General features: G+C 40.5%; 1 protein-coding gene across 4 annotated transcripts in view; it reads left to right on the forward strand.

Moving 5' to 3' along the window:
• Nucleotides 1-504: 504 nt before the first annotated feature.
• The window catches only part of LOC129868218 (gamma-aminobutyric acid receptor subunit gamma-2), a 78,166-nt gene continuing 61,301 nt past the window's right edge, over nucleotides 505-17,369 (forward strand). For 2 of the 4 annotated variants that reach the window (XM_055941998.1, XM_055942000.1), the window contains exons 1-3: nucleotides 505-1,000; nucleotides 7,643-7,782; nucleotides 9,578-9,645. In XM_055941998.1, the coding sequence (XP_055797973.1) occupies nucleotides 885-1,000; nucleotides 7,643-7,782; nucleotides 9,578-9,645 (324 nt within the window). In that variant the 5' untranslated portion in view covers nucleotides 505-884. The remainder of the gene's footprint in view (nucleotides 1,001-7,642; nucleotides 7,783-9,577; nucleotides 9,646-17,369) is intronic. The other 2 variants (XM_055941999.1, XM_055942002.1) reach the window with 1 other exon arrangement.

Here is a 17,369-nt window from a genome sequence, read left to right on the forward strand (position 1 = left end):
AATAGCCAGTATCACGCACTTTGACGACTAAAAAGTATTAAACATGTTATTTACTACGGAAATATATATTTTTGTTAAAGATAGTAAATGATTGATTATTCTGTTATAATCAATCAATAAATCAATGAATCAATCAACTCAATAATTTGCTTACAGGGAAAGCCAGACAGTCTGGTTTGCATTTTAACGGGGGTGCTGAAAGCAGAACGATCTGTTCGTGGTGGTGACGAGTCGCTTATAGAATACGCTAGATCACATCTTTCAGCTCAATGAATTACATATTGTTCCCATAATTGTTTAAAATGGGCAAGATTTAGCTAAAGCCTAATTATCACCGCCATATCAGCTGTTTGCTGGCTTTATTTAATCGCACACAATTCAAAACCGTATCAAACCAACAGCTCCCTCTAAACATATAATGCGGCATTTCTATTTTAGGGAAATAACACACACACAAAAACGATTTAGGGTACATGTTTAAGTATAGTAGCAAGCTAAGGTTCATTTTTCTCTTTCCACAGCTCTGCTTCCGCGCAATGAAACCACGCATGTGTTCATCTGTGCTGCAGCAACGTGCATCAATTCCTCTTTGACCCCAGAGTTAATCTGCATTCAGATTTAGATTGACGCTCCAATATATTTCTCAATTGCTGGATTTTAGGCTATTCCGTTGCCGCTTTATTTATGTAGTTGTTACTGTTATTTCTTAAAGTCGGGGAAGCTTGATTAGATTCAATCGGTTTTGTGGCCGTTTTTCTCAACACCGCAGAGGGTCTACATTTTCCGAACCGAACGCTAACACAAGCCGTTTATTCTATGCTATGTTCGTGAGGTACCACAGTGAGGATAGACAGTAGTCCATCTGCAATAAAGACGAAAAGAAGATGGTGATCATTGCTCCTCCAAATTTAGCATCTAAATACTCGAAAGCGATGGCGAAGCCTTCCTTCTCTCTAAAGCTATTTCTTTGGGTGTTTTTACTCGCTAATCTTCCTACAAGGTAAGGCGAAAATATACCAGGCTTTTATTAAAATGCCGTCGACACATACATGTGTTTTGGATACTAGAATGAGAGTCCGGCCCAGTTATTTCAATCATATGTTTTCCTCGGATCTTCCTCTTATGCTTTCTATCAGACAGGATACAACCCTGCGGCTTATTAGGGTGGCTTGTTACAGAACCAGGGCTCGTTTAGTTACATGTCAAGGAATGTATTTCGCACATTGTTGGCACTTTGGATGAGTGATATTGGATCCATAACTGTAATGCTTAATGTGATTCCAATATATAAAGTCGTGTTTTTGGGAGGTTAGAATAAAAAACAGTGGTCAGGTAAGGATGTCCGTTATTTCCACGGGTTTATTCGCTGTATAAGGAATATTATAATCGTGCTGTAGGCTACTGGGCAAAGCTATTCAGATGTCAACAATATTTAAAGCTAATGTCTTGAAAATTGATGTATAGCATACCATATCATTCTGTTGAAGTGTTGTCAACATAAATGATTATGTTTATGTACTGTATAAATGGCATGTGTGAAGACGTAGCCTATTGATGCATGAACCTTATATATTACAAGATCCAAAACGTCTTCATTCCCAAAATGTTTTTAAGGTGATGGATGTAGAACTTCAATGAAACCCACTGGTCTCATATGTACCGCCCCCTTAGCCATTAAAACCATGATTCAAAAGTAATTGTTGATTCCTGTATCTAAATCACGACTTTTCAAAATGGTAGACTTTTATATTTACATAGAAGCAGTGCAATAAAGGCAACAATAGAGAGACACATATGGACTATCTCTGGTTCACTGCTAACTCCACAATCTGTAGAAAGAAAATGCTCAATTGACTTGTCACGAAAAGGCACCCATTGCACCAAGAAAATATGAACACTTGAGAAGGAAGCGGATGGTTTAAGGGCTCACATCGCTTCTGTCTTGTGTGCTGCCTGAGGGTGAAAAATGGAGGGTGATAGATCAGTCTTCATTCAATCACCATCGTAGAAAATGTGGCCATGGAGTCTCTGGCCTAGATCAAAATGTCTGCACTGTGTGTGCTATTGTGTTCACACATATGCCAGCCTTTAACATGATTCAAACCTAATTTAAAAGGATTCTGTTCTCAAGAATTCAGTAGGCAAGGCTTTTCATATGCATCTGGGACCACGTAAATAAGACGCATGAAATGTGATGAGCTCACCCTGACTGCAGCTCATGGTTATCAGAGAAAGGCAACATAAGGGTGCATCCTAGGTAGTCATAACACATAAGGCCCTGTGAAAGAGCAACACTGTATATATAGGCTGTCATGGCTAGGTACAACATAAGGTTTGAACTGTCCTAACATCTGGCCAAGGGATTTTATGTTGACACATTTTGAGGGATATATTTGTTATTACAATTGTATTACTATCTATTTGAATGATATATTATATATATATATATATATTACATGAGTATGTACTCTATAACCACTGTTAGTGACTTCGTAAGCACCTCAGGATCTCTGGTATTAATTGTATAGTAATAACATACTCATCCAACTTTCACTCCAACTACTTGGTTTACAGTACACTGGGCCATGCTCCACGGCCACACACAGGGCACCCAGGGGAAACACATGCCTTCTGATGTAGCTAATCCCCAAGGAGTATCTGTAAACCCAGAAAGTGCCAAAGCCTTGCCAGCAGGAAGTAGTCCAACAATGAGAGATTACCTATAGTCTGGCCCTCCCTTCGACCCCAACCCACCCGGGCAGCTTGTGTTGTGATGTCTCTGCTTCTAAAAGACCAATAAAGCATCACAGGTTAGGTGATCTGCGTTGAGTGGAGTATCACAATATGAATAGCTAATAATCCATGTGCAGACAGTGCTGCATTAAGGTGGGCCCTAGGTCGGGGCCATACAAAACAATGGGCATAGGTGTATTAAGCTTTATCACATCGGTGTGCCTTTTCAAAGGGTATGTGTAGTGCTTGATCCATATTGCAACCATTTCTGGCAATCATACTTACAGCTTGTAGTGGATGGTCAAGTCAGCGCTTTGCAAGTCAGAGCTCAATTATAATTTCTGACAACATTGCATGCAACTCGGTATAGGTGGATGACATCACTGTCAAACAGTTTACCTATAGCAAACCCACCATACTCAAAATACATGTATTGTTAATTTGTCTCTCTCAGTGTGTCCTCTCTTTCTTATCACTTGATATACTCAACAACTGTTGTCAAAGAAGCAAACATACACAACTACAGTATAGCATATGGAGGACAATCATCAATGGCCTATGCTTATTATAGGAGCCAAGGGATTAAATCAAGTAAGTCACTGTTTAGCATGCCAGAAGCAAGGCCCGTGTTGCCCATTGGGTTAAACTGTCCATGACTATAGAATATGTTGTGATTACAAAAGCAATACACTACATGGCCAAAGTATGTGGAAACCCCTTCAAATTAGTGGAATGAGATGTTCGACAAGCAGGTTACATACTTTTTGGCATGTAATGTATGTCAGACAAACTGCATCTACAGTATAACCCCTCAGGATGTCTATTACTGTGACCTACAGGTATCTTGTGTGACTACCGGCCTTCAATGAAATGACTTTTATGGAAGGCACTGGATATGGGCCGCTGGGCCTATTCTTAATCCTAAACAGCAAGTTTCTTTCCAAAGAGCGCAGGGAATTGCCTACTGTAGTGGGTGACCTGGGGATAATACAACTTCTTCAAAAGTATTTATATCACCTGCTTCCTTAAATTCCCACCTGCATGCCGCTCAGTGTGTCTAGAATTTCAGTAGGCCTCTGTAGTCCCATTTTACAATTTAACTGCTTTGTTTTAATAATGGATTTCGGATTTTGACTGGTATCATTTTCCATCCCATGCTAGTTGTAAAGAAACAGTATCACCCTCTTTCCCTCACAAACCTCTGTGTACTGTAGGCCTAATGGTCCTTTTTTCTTATCTGAACTGTTGGCTGCTGAGGGGAGGACGGGTCTTAATAATGTCTGTAATGGCGTGATTGGAATGGCATCAAACACATAGAAACCATGTGTTTGATTATTTGATACTATTACACGGATTCCGCTCCAGTCATTACCATGAGCCCGTCCTCCCCAATTAAGGTGCCACCAACCTCCTGCGGTTAATACAAATGAAATCAACAGTCTTGTGCCTCTCAAATTAACCTTATCTGTCCTAAGCTGTATTTAATAATTGATGGAAAACAATGTATTGCACCTCTTAAAATACTTTGGGATTTTGACAATGAGACGCTTTATCTACTTCCCCAGATTCAGATGAACTTGTGGATACCATTTTTATGTCTGCTTGCAGTTTGAAAGGAGGTTGCTAACTAGCGCTAGCACAATTACTAACTAGCATGCTAGCAGATACCCATAGACTTCCAATCATTAAACTAACGCTAGTTAACATTGGCTTGCAAAACTTCCTTCGTACTGGACACAGAGACATAAAAATGGTACGAGTTCATCTGACTCCAGGAAAGTAGATAAATGGCCCAAATCCCAAAGTATCCCGTTAAACAATCATAATGTTTCTAATCTGTCTGATCCCATTTAGTTAGGCTTAACTGGGTACACAAATAGAGCTGCTGCCAGAGGTGAGCTAATTAGGGAGTACCAAGTCACCACAGGTCAGGTGATGTGTCACTAATAGCTCTGTGTCCTCAGGACAGAGCATCAGCAGGCCATTTTATAAAATGTCAGCTAAACTGCAATCTTACCCTCCAAGAAATGAACAAACAGCCATTTTCATCTTGTTCCCCCAGGGATAGGTCCTAGTACCTTCTCTATGGCGATAACAAGCAAAATGGTGCGAGGACTACGTTAAGGCAGTCAGTGTTAGCTACCGTAATGAGTCTTCATTTGGTGTAGTGATTGTAAGAATGGTGCTCAGTGATGTGTCTTGTGTGTGGCTGGATAGGAGGAGAGTTGGGACGGGCTGTGCCTCATTAGCCACAGACACAAACCCAGGAAATGATAGCTTACGGAAACGTGACATGATTACTATCAACAGACAAGCAGTGATTTTCCCATCTGATAACATTATGCTCAAATATATATTTTTAAAGTTAACATCAAATCATCCCAGAATTGTTTGTAGTATTTGAAATGATATTGAAGTAACTGATTTGGGGGTCTGTACAGTATACTGGTATTTGGATATAGATGTTCCCGAGTGCCGCAGCAGTTGAAGGCACTGCATCACAGTGCAAGAGGTGTCACCATAGTACCTGGTTTAAATCCAGGCTGTGTCACATCTGGCCGTGATCGGGAGTCCAATAGGGCGGCGCACAATTGTCCCAGCATCGTCCGGGTTTGGTCAGGGTAGGCCGTCATTGTAAATAAGAATTTGTTCTTAACTGACTTGCCTAGTTAAATAAAGGTTAAATAAAAAATACATGTTTTATGAATCATTGGTGTTGATGATAAGAATTCATTTAGAGAGCGTATTTAACAGAACTACTTTAAGGAGTGTTTTCAAATACATGTTAATAGTTTTTCTGAAGACAATTGAATTGTCTTTCATCTGGTACGTGAGGAAAATGTTAATTAAAAAAAATACATCTGATAGCAGTTTTCACATGATGCAACTGCGATAAAGGCAATTTGAACCTTTCAGTATAGGAAACAGTCCTCTTGTGGTTAGCTAGGCCCTGCAGCTGTAGCATGTTCTCAATGGGGCTAGCTACAATAACATTACTGTACTCCAGTGGACCCCAGAATCACATTCTAAGTTGGACATTTTTATGGGCCTCCTGTTACCAAATTAGCCACTGATACTTTAGATCTGTCTGGGGGACATACACAGATCTCTCTTTCATCCAGCCGTCTCTGGAGGATTTCCGTTGACAACTGGGTTCTGCTGAAAAGTAGGAACAGCACCTGAATGCTATTGGCTCAATCGACTCTGCAGTAGAATAGAACCACATCACTAGTATGTTTAACTATTTCAATCTTCATTCTAGTTCTATTATTAGAACAGAGGGGACTGCTGAACAATTAATCAAATGGCCACCCGGACCTTACACTGCTGCTACTCGCTGTTTATTATCTATGCATAGTCACTTTTATTTTTTTACATTTTGGTTTATTTAGTAAATATTTTTAACTCTATTTTCTTAACTGCATTGTTGGTTAAGGGCTTGTAAGTAAGCATTTCACGGTAAGGTCTACCTACACCTGTTGTATTTGGCGCATGTGACAAATAAAATTTGATTCGACATCAGGTCCATTTACAATCCAAGATAGGCCAAAAGATCCTAGCTGTCCTGAATCCCTCTATAAAGTCTTAATGTGTTGGTGGTGTCACCATATATAAATATAAAGCATGTAATGCTGCCTGAGGAAGCCTGGCAGTGAAAACACAATGTCCTGCACCATGCCTAAGTGCATGAAAACAATTCTTCCTCTGAAGCCTCTCTCTGCTCAATGGGCTTCCAGTAGCTGGCTGTTCTCAAGGTTTTTCTATATATACAGTATCCCTTGGATTCCATGGTTACTGAGTTGGGTAAAGCTCTTGGTACAGTAAGTTCTGACACAATGGAAATCCTTCATATTCCATCTATCGTGCCATTGGCGGTAACAACTTCCCAGAGCCCTGAATCTGTGCTTGTTAGTTTAATCACACACTTCATGACAGTGTGTTGTCGTTAGCACTTCTAGATAAGACTCATCTGTGGTGCACTCCAATGCACCATCATAGGTGTATTCACACCTCCAACCTCAGTATCCCAGCCCCATTGCAAAGCACTTTTATTCTATGTGTAATTCAGTTAACTGGCTCTTGTAATGCATTGAGACGTTTTACAGAGGTAAGCCAACTCCCAAGACTAAATCTTCTCCTTGAGCACTGAAAAGAGAGCAGAAAACCAAGGAATCTCAAAGAAGAAATCTCACAAATGGAACAACAGATCCACTGTTTGTACCTTGCATTTCTTCATTGTGTTATGAAAGGGCCTGAGCAACCAGAACATTCTCTCCCCGTGTTTCTCTCCTGACTGTGTTTTTGGTGACTATGGCACTCATGGTTGAGACATTTTACAGAGGTGAGCCAACTCACAAGACGGACCCTTCTGTTCGAGCACTGAAAAGAGAGCAGGGAACAATCATTCTATTACAAAATCTCACACAAAGGAACAATGTCAGGTCCACTGTTCGCACCTTGCATTTCTTCAGCGTTCTGAAAGGGCCTGGGTAACAGTCTTTCTCTCCTAACTGGGTTTTTGTTTTTGAAGACTATGCTACTATTCATTGCCGTTATCCTCAGTTCGAGCTGCACTGTGGGGCTGGTGTCAGTTTGTGAGACTTTCATGTAGGGTATCACATAGAGATCAGTGGCAACCAGCAGGAGTTCTACCCTTTTATCCCGTTTCTGGCTTGTCCTTTGATTTCAACCAGCGGGCAGTGCACATTTGAAAGAATGGAGCCTAAACGCATAGCAAGCTTAGCCTAGTGTGATGTAGTGGTCTTTTCTGTGCTGTTGTTGTGGATCGTTGCTTTACATATTGACAGCATAACATGATTCTCTCTCTTTTCATTTTACCTTGCTGTTTATAGTGCTGATGGAAAAATCATTGCTTCATATTTCCTCTGTTCCCCTTTTCTCTTCCCAGCTCCCTCCAGACTGAAAATGACGATGATGTGACAAACAAAACGTGGGTGTTGACTCCCAAAGTCTACGAGAGCGATGTCACCAACATCCTAAACAGCCTACTAGATGGCTACGATAACAAACTGCGACCAGATATAGGAGGTAGGTGTCACTGCACATTGATTGGCCGCTGCTGCTGCTATGGCCGCCCTCCCCAAAGACCAAACTCCATTTGCATCAACGCCTTCGTCACAATATATCTACATCAGTATTACAGGCCATGAATGATGAGCAGACACCATCATCACTGATTGCGTCATCACAGACAGCCCTCTCATTTCACTGAGCCCATTCAGTCTACAGGGCCATAGGCCCGCCCCAGTATGACTTGTGTAAATATTGGTGCAACAGAAACAACATTCTAGCATTATTATGCAGACACAGTGTGAGCTGTGAAACCTGGACGGCTGGTTATCCATCATGGGCCTATTAGCATCGTCTGTCCCTGCACTGCTGTTGGCCAAGTATAGAGCCAGTGAAGTAGCTTTCTCTCCCTTCACTTGGGCTGGCAGCTGGGGTCAGCTCCCATGTTCAGACAGAAAATGCATACAGCTACAATAGATTTACCGAGGCAGCCGCCACCATCTTACCATCAGACATGATCTGATGTTGCACCCTGTCATCTCCCAGACTGCCAGAGTTACACAGTGGGTATAATTAGCTAACAACTACGTAGAGTGCTACGTTGCACTGAAAACTGGGATTTGGATTCATTGCAGATTGTGGACAGTTATTTTCAAGTCCATTGTGCAGCTCATTCAATTGTAATGCTGCTGCAGTCTATGTATAGCAAAATAGCCAACAAGAGAGATATGTGGGGAATTATATTTTAATTTCCTCGCATTATGATATCACAAGGACACAGGATGCAATGTTGTTATCTGCTTAAAAGGAAATGGTGTGCGTCATGGCATGCAGGTATAGACAAGTTATAATATAAAGCCAACCTGGAGCTAAAGGAAATGAGGACGTCCAAATGTCAGTTTGCTGCATTTGTTGTTTGGCTGTAGGTTTTACACACCATTGCACCTTTGATGAGTATTCCCATGATGAATGTAGGAGTTTGTTTATATGACTGCATTAATGTTATCATCCTCAAAAGTGGTCTGGGAATCCAGAAAGCCAAGCTATGTTTTTATTTAATTTGTATACAGTCATATTTATTGTATTTTTCAAAGAAATCAATTTACCAGCTGGCAATTGGAACTAATCTGTCTTTAAGTTTTGTTTTTATCATGCTATGTTTTTGACACCGATTATGCAGTCGGAAACTCACTAAATGGGGCCAGTTTATGTCCACTGACTATATAATCTCTAGTAACATGCCTTTTATGGTGAGCGAGTTTGTGATTGGAGATAAACTAGAAGCAGTGTCTGTGTTGTGTCAAAGCCTTTACCACATCCATATCTTGGAAAAGCAGAGCTCGTCTCAGGCTCAGGACAGATGTAGGATCCTAAAATGATTGTCTCTTACAAAAAAAAATATCAAACCCTACAAAAATGTCCACATAATAATTAACATTTCCTGCTGAGAGAGAGAGAGAGAGAGAGAGAGAGAGAGAGAGAGAGAGAGAGAGAGAGAGAGAGAGAGAGAGAGAGAGAGAGAGAGAGAGAGAGAGAGAGAGAGAGAGGTGGAGAGAGAGAGAGAGAGAGAGGTGGAGAGAGAGGTGGAGAGAGAGGTGGAGAGAGAGAGGTGGAGAGAGAGAATTTAGTGCAGGGTACATAAAGTCTGTTTTCAGCACCATGGACAGCTCCATGGTGCCATCATTTTACACTCGGACACACTAACTGCTATAGTGGTACAAGGTATTTAGCCCTGACATAAGATAGAAATGACTAATACCTAAACACAGAATATCGAATGTGCATCATAACACTAGTTTTTTTCTTCTTTCAGTAAAACCAACCGTGATCCACACGGACATGTTTGTCAACAGTATTGGCCCAGTGAATGCTATCAATATGGTGAGTATATAGAGAGAGTCCCCTCTCAAATTACAATCTGCTGCTACTGCTTATTATTTATCCTATTGCCTAGTCACTTTATCCCTACCTATATTTACATACCTACCCCAATTATCTCGTAACCCTGCACATCGACTCGGTACCCCGTGTATATAGCCAAGGTATCGTTACTCACTGGGAGACTACATGGTTTTTGCTGTGAAGACCTATAGGGTGGATGAGTTAAGGCTGTTTGTGCAGTACTTTATATAGACCAGTTATCATTACTTATTGTGTGTTTATTCCTTCTGTTATTATTGTTCTATTATTTCTCAAATTATTTTTTGATTTGAAATGTTTTGCATTGTTGGGAAGGGCCCCGTAAGTAAGCATTCCACTGTTAGTCTCCACCTGTTGTTTACCAAGCATTTGACACATACAGTTGGATTTAATTGATTTGATGTCTATCAGTAGCCGCCAATCATTGCACTTTTTCAGACATATTTTATTTACGTCATAGTCTGTTCATGTACATGCCAAGTTTGTTTTCAAAATAGATAGATACATTGAAAGCTGTAATGTTGATGAATTGCATTATGTAATGAATGGCATAATTGTATTCTGATTGTGTTGCTTTCATGTCATGCCATGGATTGTTGCATAAATCAAACTCAAGATACCTTGCACAAGTTAATATCATAGCTTTTGTTTCATTGCCTTGGCTATGGTTGTCGGAAAGACATCCAGAATTCTATGGATTAGGCCTATACAAACTTTATGGAATAAGCTACTCCAAGATGGTTGTTGCTATTTGTAGAGAGTACAGGAGTTACTGTAAGCTGGGCTGTAAATATAGGGCAGGGTGTGTAGGGTGAGATAAGTGGACTGCATTGCTTAGAGAGACTGCAACCACTGTGTCCCATTGTACTCCAGTTAAAATCCATGCTGAGGTTCCAATTCCATTGTTATTCAGCACAACAATCTCATCTCCACCATGGGCACGTGCCAAGCCACAGAGAAAATCTTAGCACAAGCATGGCTCTGTTACTGTCATCGTGGGGTTTAAAGACAGTCACTCGTTTGATCTTCCTGTTCTTAATCACCTTGATCCTCCATAGCAACCAGCTCACATTTCTTAGTGTTTATGTATGTGTTTGCATGTGTGCATTGTGTGTCTGTTTGTGTGTGAGTATACCTTTGTGTGTACGTGCAGGTCAAGACCATAATGATTGCCGTACATTCAGATGTAATCAGTGCTGGGTACGTTCACATGAAATCACATCATGGCTGTTGTTGAGGATTGTGGTGAAGATGCTAGCTTTTCTAAAGAGAAGAGGATTATGGGTCGGCTGATGATGCTGGAGTGTGTATCAAAGCATAAACAGTATAGAATGCAGGACTACTCACTTTGCCACAGCTTTAAGCAGCATCCATTTGGTGCAAGGCCTGCTTGGGTCGTAAGTTGAAATGTCCTGAAGAGACTAGCAAGATCCTGCTTTCTGGTCAGTAGTCATGGCGGAAGCTGTTGCTATAACAACATTTACAAATGCTTACCTGTGCATGCACAATTCCTATTCTGAACAGGAAGCAATCTAGCTACATTTATAATGGGAATCTGACTGGTAGCAGGAGGCTTACAGTATAGTATCCTCCAAACTGGTTTCAGTAGACTATGGCTATGGAGGTTAAAGAGATACTAGATCAGTAGAAGTCTACGGGATGTTTGCAAATTTGGCCAAAACTGCATGTTTTAAAACTCCAGTTTTGGTCTTGATGTGTCAATGTACAGTATAGTTCATGTACACAAATAAAATATTAATTGAATGATTGTTTTACCTTATTTAACCACGGAATCCCTAGTTTGACATAGGTTTTATGAAGTTTTATGAAGAGTTATGAAGTTTTAGGCAGCCTTTTTCCAACATTCGGGTTATATGGAATCTGGTGCCGTGCTGTCGGCTTGTGGTCCCATGACTTGGGCAAGCCCCTGGCCATTTGATTAACAGCCAGCCATAAGCACCTGAAACAGTGCAATGTGCATTCTCTCATTCCTACGAGACAGACAGCCTACAGTAGTTGACCCGCTAGCTAGTTAGTAGTCAACACACATCTTCTCAAGAACAAAATATGTCACCCGAACAGGTAATGGAGCTACAGTGCATTCGAAAACTTTTCAGACTCCTTGACTTGTTCCCCCCCCAAAAAAATACGTTACAGCCTTATTCTAAAATTGATTAAATATTTTTTTCCCTCATCAATCTACACACAATACCCCAAAAACAGGTTATTAATTATTTCTGCAAATGTATAAAAAAATATATACAATACCAGTCAAAAGTTTGGACACCTACTCATTCAAGTGTTTTTATTTGTACTATTTTCTACATTGTAGAATAATAGTGAAGACATCAAAACTATGAAATAACACATATGGAATCATGTAGTAACCCAAAAAGTGTTAAACAAATCAAAATATATTTTAGATTTTAGATTCTTCAAAGTAGCCACCCTTTGCCTTGATGACAGCTTTGAACAATTGGCATTCTCTCAACCAGCTTCACATGGAATGTTTTTTCAAGTCTTGAAGGAGTTCCCACATATGCTGAGCACTTGTTGGCTGCTTTTCCTTCACTCTGTGGTCCAACTCATCCCAAACATTCTCAGTAGGGTTCAGGTTGGGTGATTGTGGAGGCCAGGTCATCTGATGCAGCACTCCATCTCGCTCATTCTTGGTCAAATAGCTCTTACACAGCCTGGAGGTGTGTTGGGTCATTGTCCTGTTGAAAAACAAATGATAGTCCCACTCAGCGCAAACCAGATGGGATGGCGTATCGATGCAAAATGCTATGGTAGCCATGCCAGTTAAGTGTGCCTTGAATTCTAAATAAATCAGACAGTGTCACCAGCAAAGCACCCCCACACCATCACACCACCTCCTCCGTGCTTCACGGTGGTAACCACACCTGCGGAGATAATCCGTTCAACTACTCTGCGTCTCACAAAGACACGGTAATTGGAAGACCAAAAAATGTGGACTCATCAGACCAAAGGACAGATTTCCACTGGTCTAATGTCCGTTGCTCGTGTTTCTTGGCCCAAGCAAGTCTCTTCTTATTATTGTGTTGTCATGCGTTTCTGCCTTGCTATGTTGTTGTCTTAGGTCTCTCTTTATTACATTTAAGTCATTTAGCAGACGCTCTTATCCAGAGCGACTTACAAATTGGTGCATTCACCTTATGTAGTGTTGTGTTGTCTCTCTTGTTGTGATGTGTGTTTTGTCCTATATTTATATTGTATTTATTTTTTGGTAGGCCGTCATTGTAAATAAGAATTTGTTCTAAACTGACTTGCCTACTTAAATAAGGGTTCAATTTTTTTAAATTATGCTGCCACTACCATGCTTCACAGTAGGGATGTTGCCAGGTTTCCTCCAGACGTGATGCTTGGCATTCAGGCCAAAGAGTTCAATCTTGGTTTCATCAGACCAGAGAATCTTGTTTCTCATGGTCTGAGAGTCTTTAGGTGCATTTTGGCAAACTCCAAGAAGGCTGTCAAGTGCCTTTTACTGAGGAGTGGCTTCCGTCTGACCACTCTACCATAAAGGCCTGATTGGTGGAGTGCTGCTGAGATGGTTGTCCTTCTGGAAGGTTCTCCCATCTCCACAGAGGAACTCTGGAGCTCTGTCAGTGTGACCATCGGGTTCTTGGTCACCTCGCTGAACAAGGCCCTTCTCCCCCGATTGCTCAGTTTAGCCGGGCGGTCAGCTCTAGGAATAGTTTTGGGGGTTCCAAACTTCTTCCATTTAAGAATGATGGAGGCCACTGTGTTTTTGGGGAACTTCAATGCTGCGAAAATGTTTTGGTATCCTTCCCCAGATCTCTGCCTCTACACAATCCTGTCTCGGAACTCTAAGGACAGTTCCTTCGACCTCATGGCTTGGTTTTTTCTCTGACATGCACTGTCAACTGTGGGACCTTATATAGACGGGTGTGTGCCTTTCTAAATCATGTCCAATCAATTGAATTTACCACAGGTGGACTCCAATCAAGGTGTAGAAACATCTCAAGGATGATCAATGGAAACAAGATGCACCTGAGCTAAATGTTGAGTCTTGTAGCAAAGCTTCTGAATACTTATGTAAATAAAGTATTCCATTTATTTATTATAAATTTGCAACAATAAAAAAAAAAAAAACAGTTTTCACCTTGTCATTACGGGTTCTTGTGTGGAGATTGATGAGGAAAAACTATTCTTTAATCCATTTTAGAAATAGACTATAACGTAAACATTTTTGGAAAAGTAAATGGGTCTGAATACTTTCCGAATGACCTGTATATAGTCTATGCATAATATGTCTTTATTAAAGGTCGCCGGTTCGAATCCTGAGCCGACTAGGTTACAAATCTGTCATTGTGCCCTTGAGCAAGGCACTCAACCTTAGTTGCTCCTGTACGTCACTCTGGATACGAGCGTCTGCTAAATGACTTAAATGTAAATGTTTTACTTGTTGTTGTTTTTTTATTGCGAAAGCCCATTATCTCAGAGACTTAGATCAGACTGGGCTGGAATGGGATGGACCCCTCTACTGTGTTGCGAAAAAAAGGTGGGATAGGCAGTACATTTCAGCTCCCGCTTGGAAGGCCCAAATTAAAAGGCCAAGAGAGCCATGTCATTGAATTTGGGCTGTCCGTTTAAAAATGACAATAACAGCCAATTGAATTGGCATAAATGTCTGCCGGGTAACAGGGTTGCTTTTTATTTCGTTCATGACTCTTTGTTATGGATTTGGGCTTTACTGTTAGGCTAAGCATTGTAGAAAAGATAATGACTATGTCCTCTCGCACACAAATCCACACATTTTTCTCTCTCTCTCTCTCTCTCTCTCTCTCTCTCTCTCTCTCTCTCTCTCTCTCTCTCTCTCTCTCTCTCTCTCACTTTCCCTCATTTTCTTCCTTCCTTTCTCTCTCTCTCACTCAAACACACACATGACCACACACACATACACTCCTCTCTCCTTTCTCCAGTGCTCTATTGAATAGCCTTCATATATATTTCCTAGGCCTGTTGAATGGGAGACAGAGAGCACTGCAGGAAGGGTTTTGTCAGAGTGAGAGCAAAGTGCTTCCCAGGGAGGTTATGAGGTTAGATAATGCCTATGCTAAACAAGGGAAGCCATTAATTGCCCCGTTAAACATTTCATTTTCAGGTTGAGGGGCTCAATGTGGCCCAGTGCAGCTGCATTCTTGAATAGGAACAAAGGATTCATGGCCTGAAAGGAAGCCATTTTGCTTTGAGAAAGTGCTCTGCCAACGTATCCCAGACAGCAGTTTTACCATGTAGTTGTAAAACTGCCCTCAGTTTAAACGGGTTCGGTGGAACATGGAGAGTGATTTGTATTCAACGTTCTGGAGGACACTCGTTCCTGTTTAGGGTCTCAGGGTGTTCTACACTAGTTTTTATTCATTGTTTAATTTCAACACAGAATTTAACGTGTATTTACACTACCGTTCTAAAGTTTGGGGTCACTTAGACATTTCCTTGTTTTTGAAAGAAAATCACATTTTTGTCCATTAAAATAACATCAAATTGATCAGAAATACAGTGTAGACATTGTTAATTTTGTAAATGACTATTGTAGCTGGAAACGGCTGATTTTGAATGGAATATCTATATAGGCGTACACAGGCCCATTATCAGCAACCATAACTCATGTGTTCCAATGGCACATTGTGTTAGCTAATTCAAGTTTATCATTTTAAACCCTTTTGCAATTATGTTAGCACACCTGAAAACGTTTGTGCTTATTAAAGAAGCAATAAAACTGTCCTTCTTTAGACTAGTTGAGTATCTGGAGCATCAACATTTGCGGGTTCGATTACAGGCTCAAAATGCCCAGAAACAAACACCTTTCTTCTGAAACTCGTCAGTCTATTCTTGCTCTGAGAAATTAAGGCTATTCCATACGAGAAATTGCCACTGAAGATCTCGTACAACGCTGTGTACTACTCCCTTCACAGAACAACTCAAACTGGCTCTAATCAGAATAGAAAGAGGAGTGGGAGGTTCCGGTGCACAACTGAGTAAGAGGACAAGTACATTAGAGTGTCTAGTTTGAGAAACCAACGCCTCACAAGTCCTCAACTGGCAGCTTCATTAAATAGTACCCGCAAAACACCAGTCTCAATGTCAACAGTGAAGATTTTTATGATTTTTATATGATTTTTAATTCAGCGATTTTAGATGTGTATAATATTTATATATTGTTGCAAAATGCTATATATCCATTGTTTAGCTGGAATGCATTGTTCGTATCCTGTATATTTGACTGTGATATGTAGTTCTCTCACCTAGCTATCTTAAGATGAATGCACTTACTATAAGTCTCTCTGAATAAGAACATCTGCTAAATGACCAAAATGTCAAATGTAAATGTTTTACATACAGATCTCATATGTAGCATTTGTACAGTTCTTTATTAAAATGTAGTTATGTGTTACATTTGATTGTGTAAAACCTAGCAGTACTACTTATTTCTCTGAGAGTGAGTATTGTTAACCCAGTATTATTAATTTCTCTGAAATTAAACCATCAAGTGATTTTAAACAAATACATTGCTGTCATTGAACAACCTCATGCCATGATTAGATAGTGGAAATAACACACCAATCTCTTTCATAATTTATTGAATAAAAGCTAATTTACCAACATTTCTGAAAACAGATACAGTCAGGTCCATTAGTATTTGGACAGTGACACAATTTGCATAATTTTGTCTCTGTACGCCACCACAATGGATTTGAAAGGAAACAATCAACATGTGCTTTAAGTGTATACTTTCATCTTTAATTTAAGAGTTTTGTCAAAATTATTGTATGAACCGTGTAGGAATTACAACCTTTTTTATACATAGCCCCCCAATTTTAGGGGCTCAAAAGTAATTGGACAAACTAACATAATCATAAATGAAATAGTGAGTTGTAATACTTGGTTGCAAATCATTTACAGTCAATGACTGCCTGAAGTCTGGAACCCATAGACATCACCAGATGCTGGGTTTCTTCCCTGGTGATGCTCTGCCAGGCCTTTACTGCAGCTGTCTTCAGTTCCTGCTTGTACTTGCGGCGTTTTATCTTCAGTTTTGCCTTCAGCAAGTGAAATGCATGCTCATTTGGATTCAGATCATGTGATTGACTTGGTCATTGCAGAACAGTCCAGTTCTTTGCCTTAAAGTCTTGGGTTGCTTTCGCAGTATGCTTCGGGTCATTGTCCATTTGCACTGTGAAGCGCCGTCCAATGAGTTTTGAAGTATTTGGCTGAATCTGAGCAAGTAATATAGCCCTAAACACTTCAGAATTCATTCTGCTGCTTTTGTCAGCAGTCACATTACAATAAATACAAGGGAAACAGTTCCATTGGCAGCCATACTGTACATGCCCACGCCATAACACTACCTCCACCATGCTTCACAGATGAGGTGGTATGCTTCAGATCATGTGCAGTTCCTTCCCTTCTCCATACTCTTCTCTTGCCATCATTCTGGTACAAGTTGATCCTTGTCTCATCTGTTTTTGAAGCGTATTAAGAGTTTACATCTTGTGGTAAACCCTCTGTATTTACTCTGGTGAAGTCTTCTCTTGATTGTTGACTTCGACACAGATACGCCTACCTCCTGGAGGGTGTTCTTGATCTGGCCAACTGTTGCAAAGGGTTTTTTCTTCACCAGCAAAATAATCTGTCGTCCACCA

The sequence above is a fragment of the Salvelinus fontinalis genome, chromosome 13 (assembly GCF_029448725.1).
Source record: "Salvelinus fontinalis isolate EN_2023a chromosome 13, ASM2944872v1, whole genome shotgun sequence".
Taxonomy (NCBI): Eukaryota; Metazoa; Chordata; class Actinopteri; order Salmoniformes; family Salmonidae; genus Salvelinus; species Salvelinus fontinalis.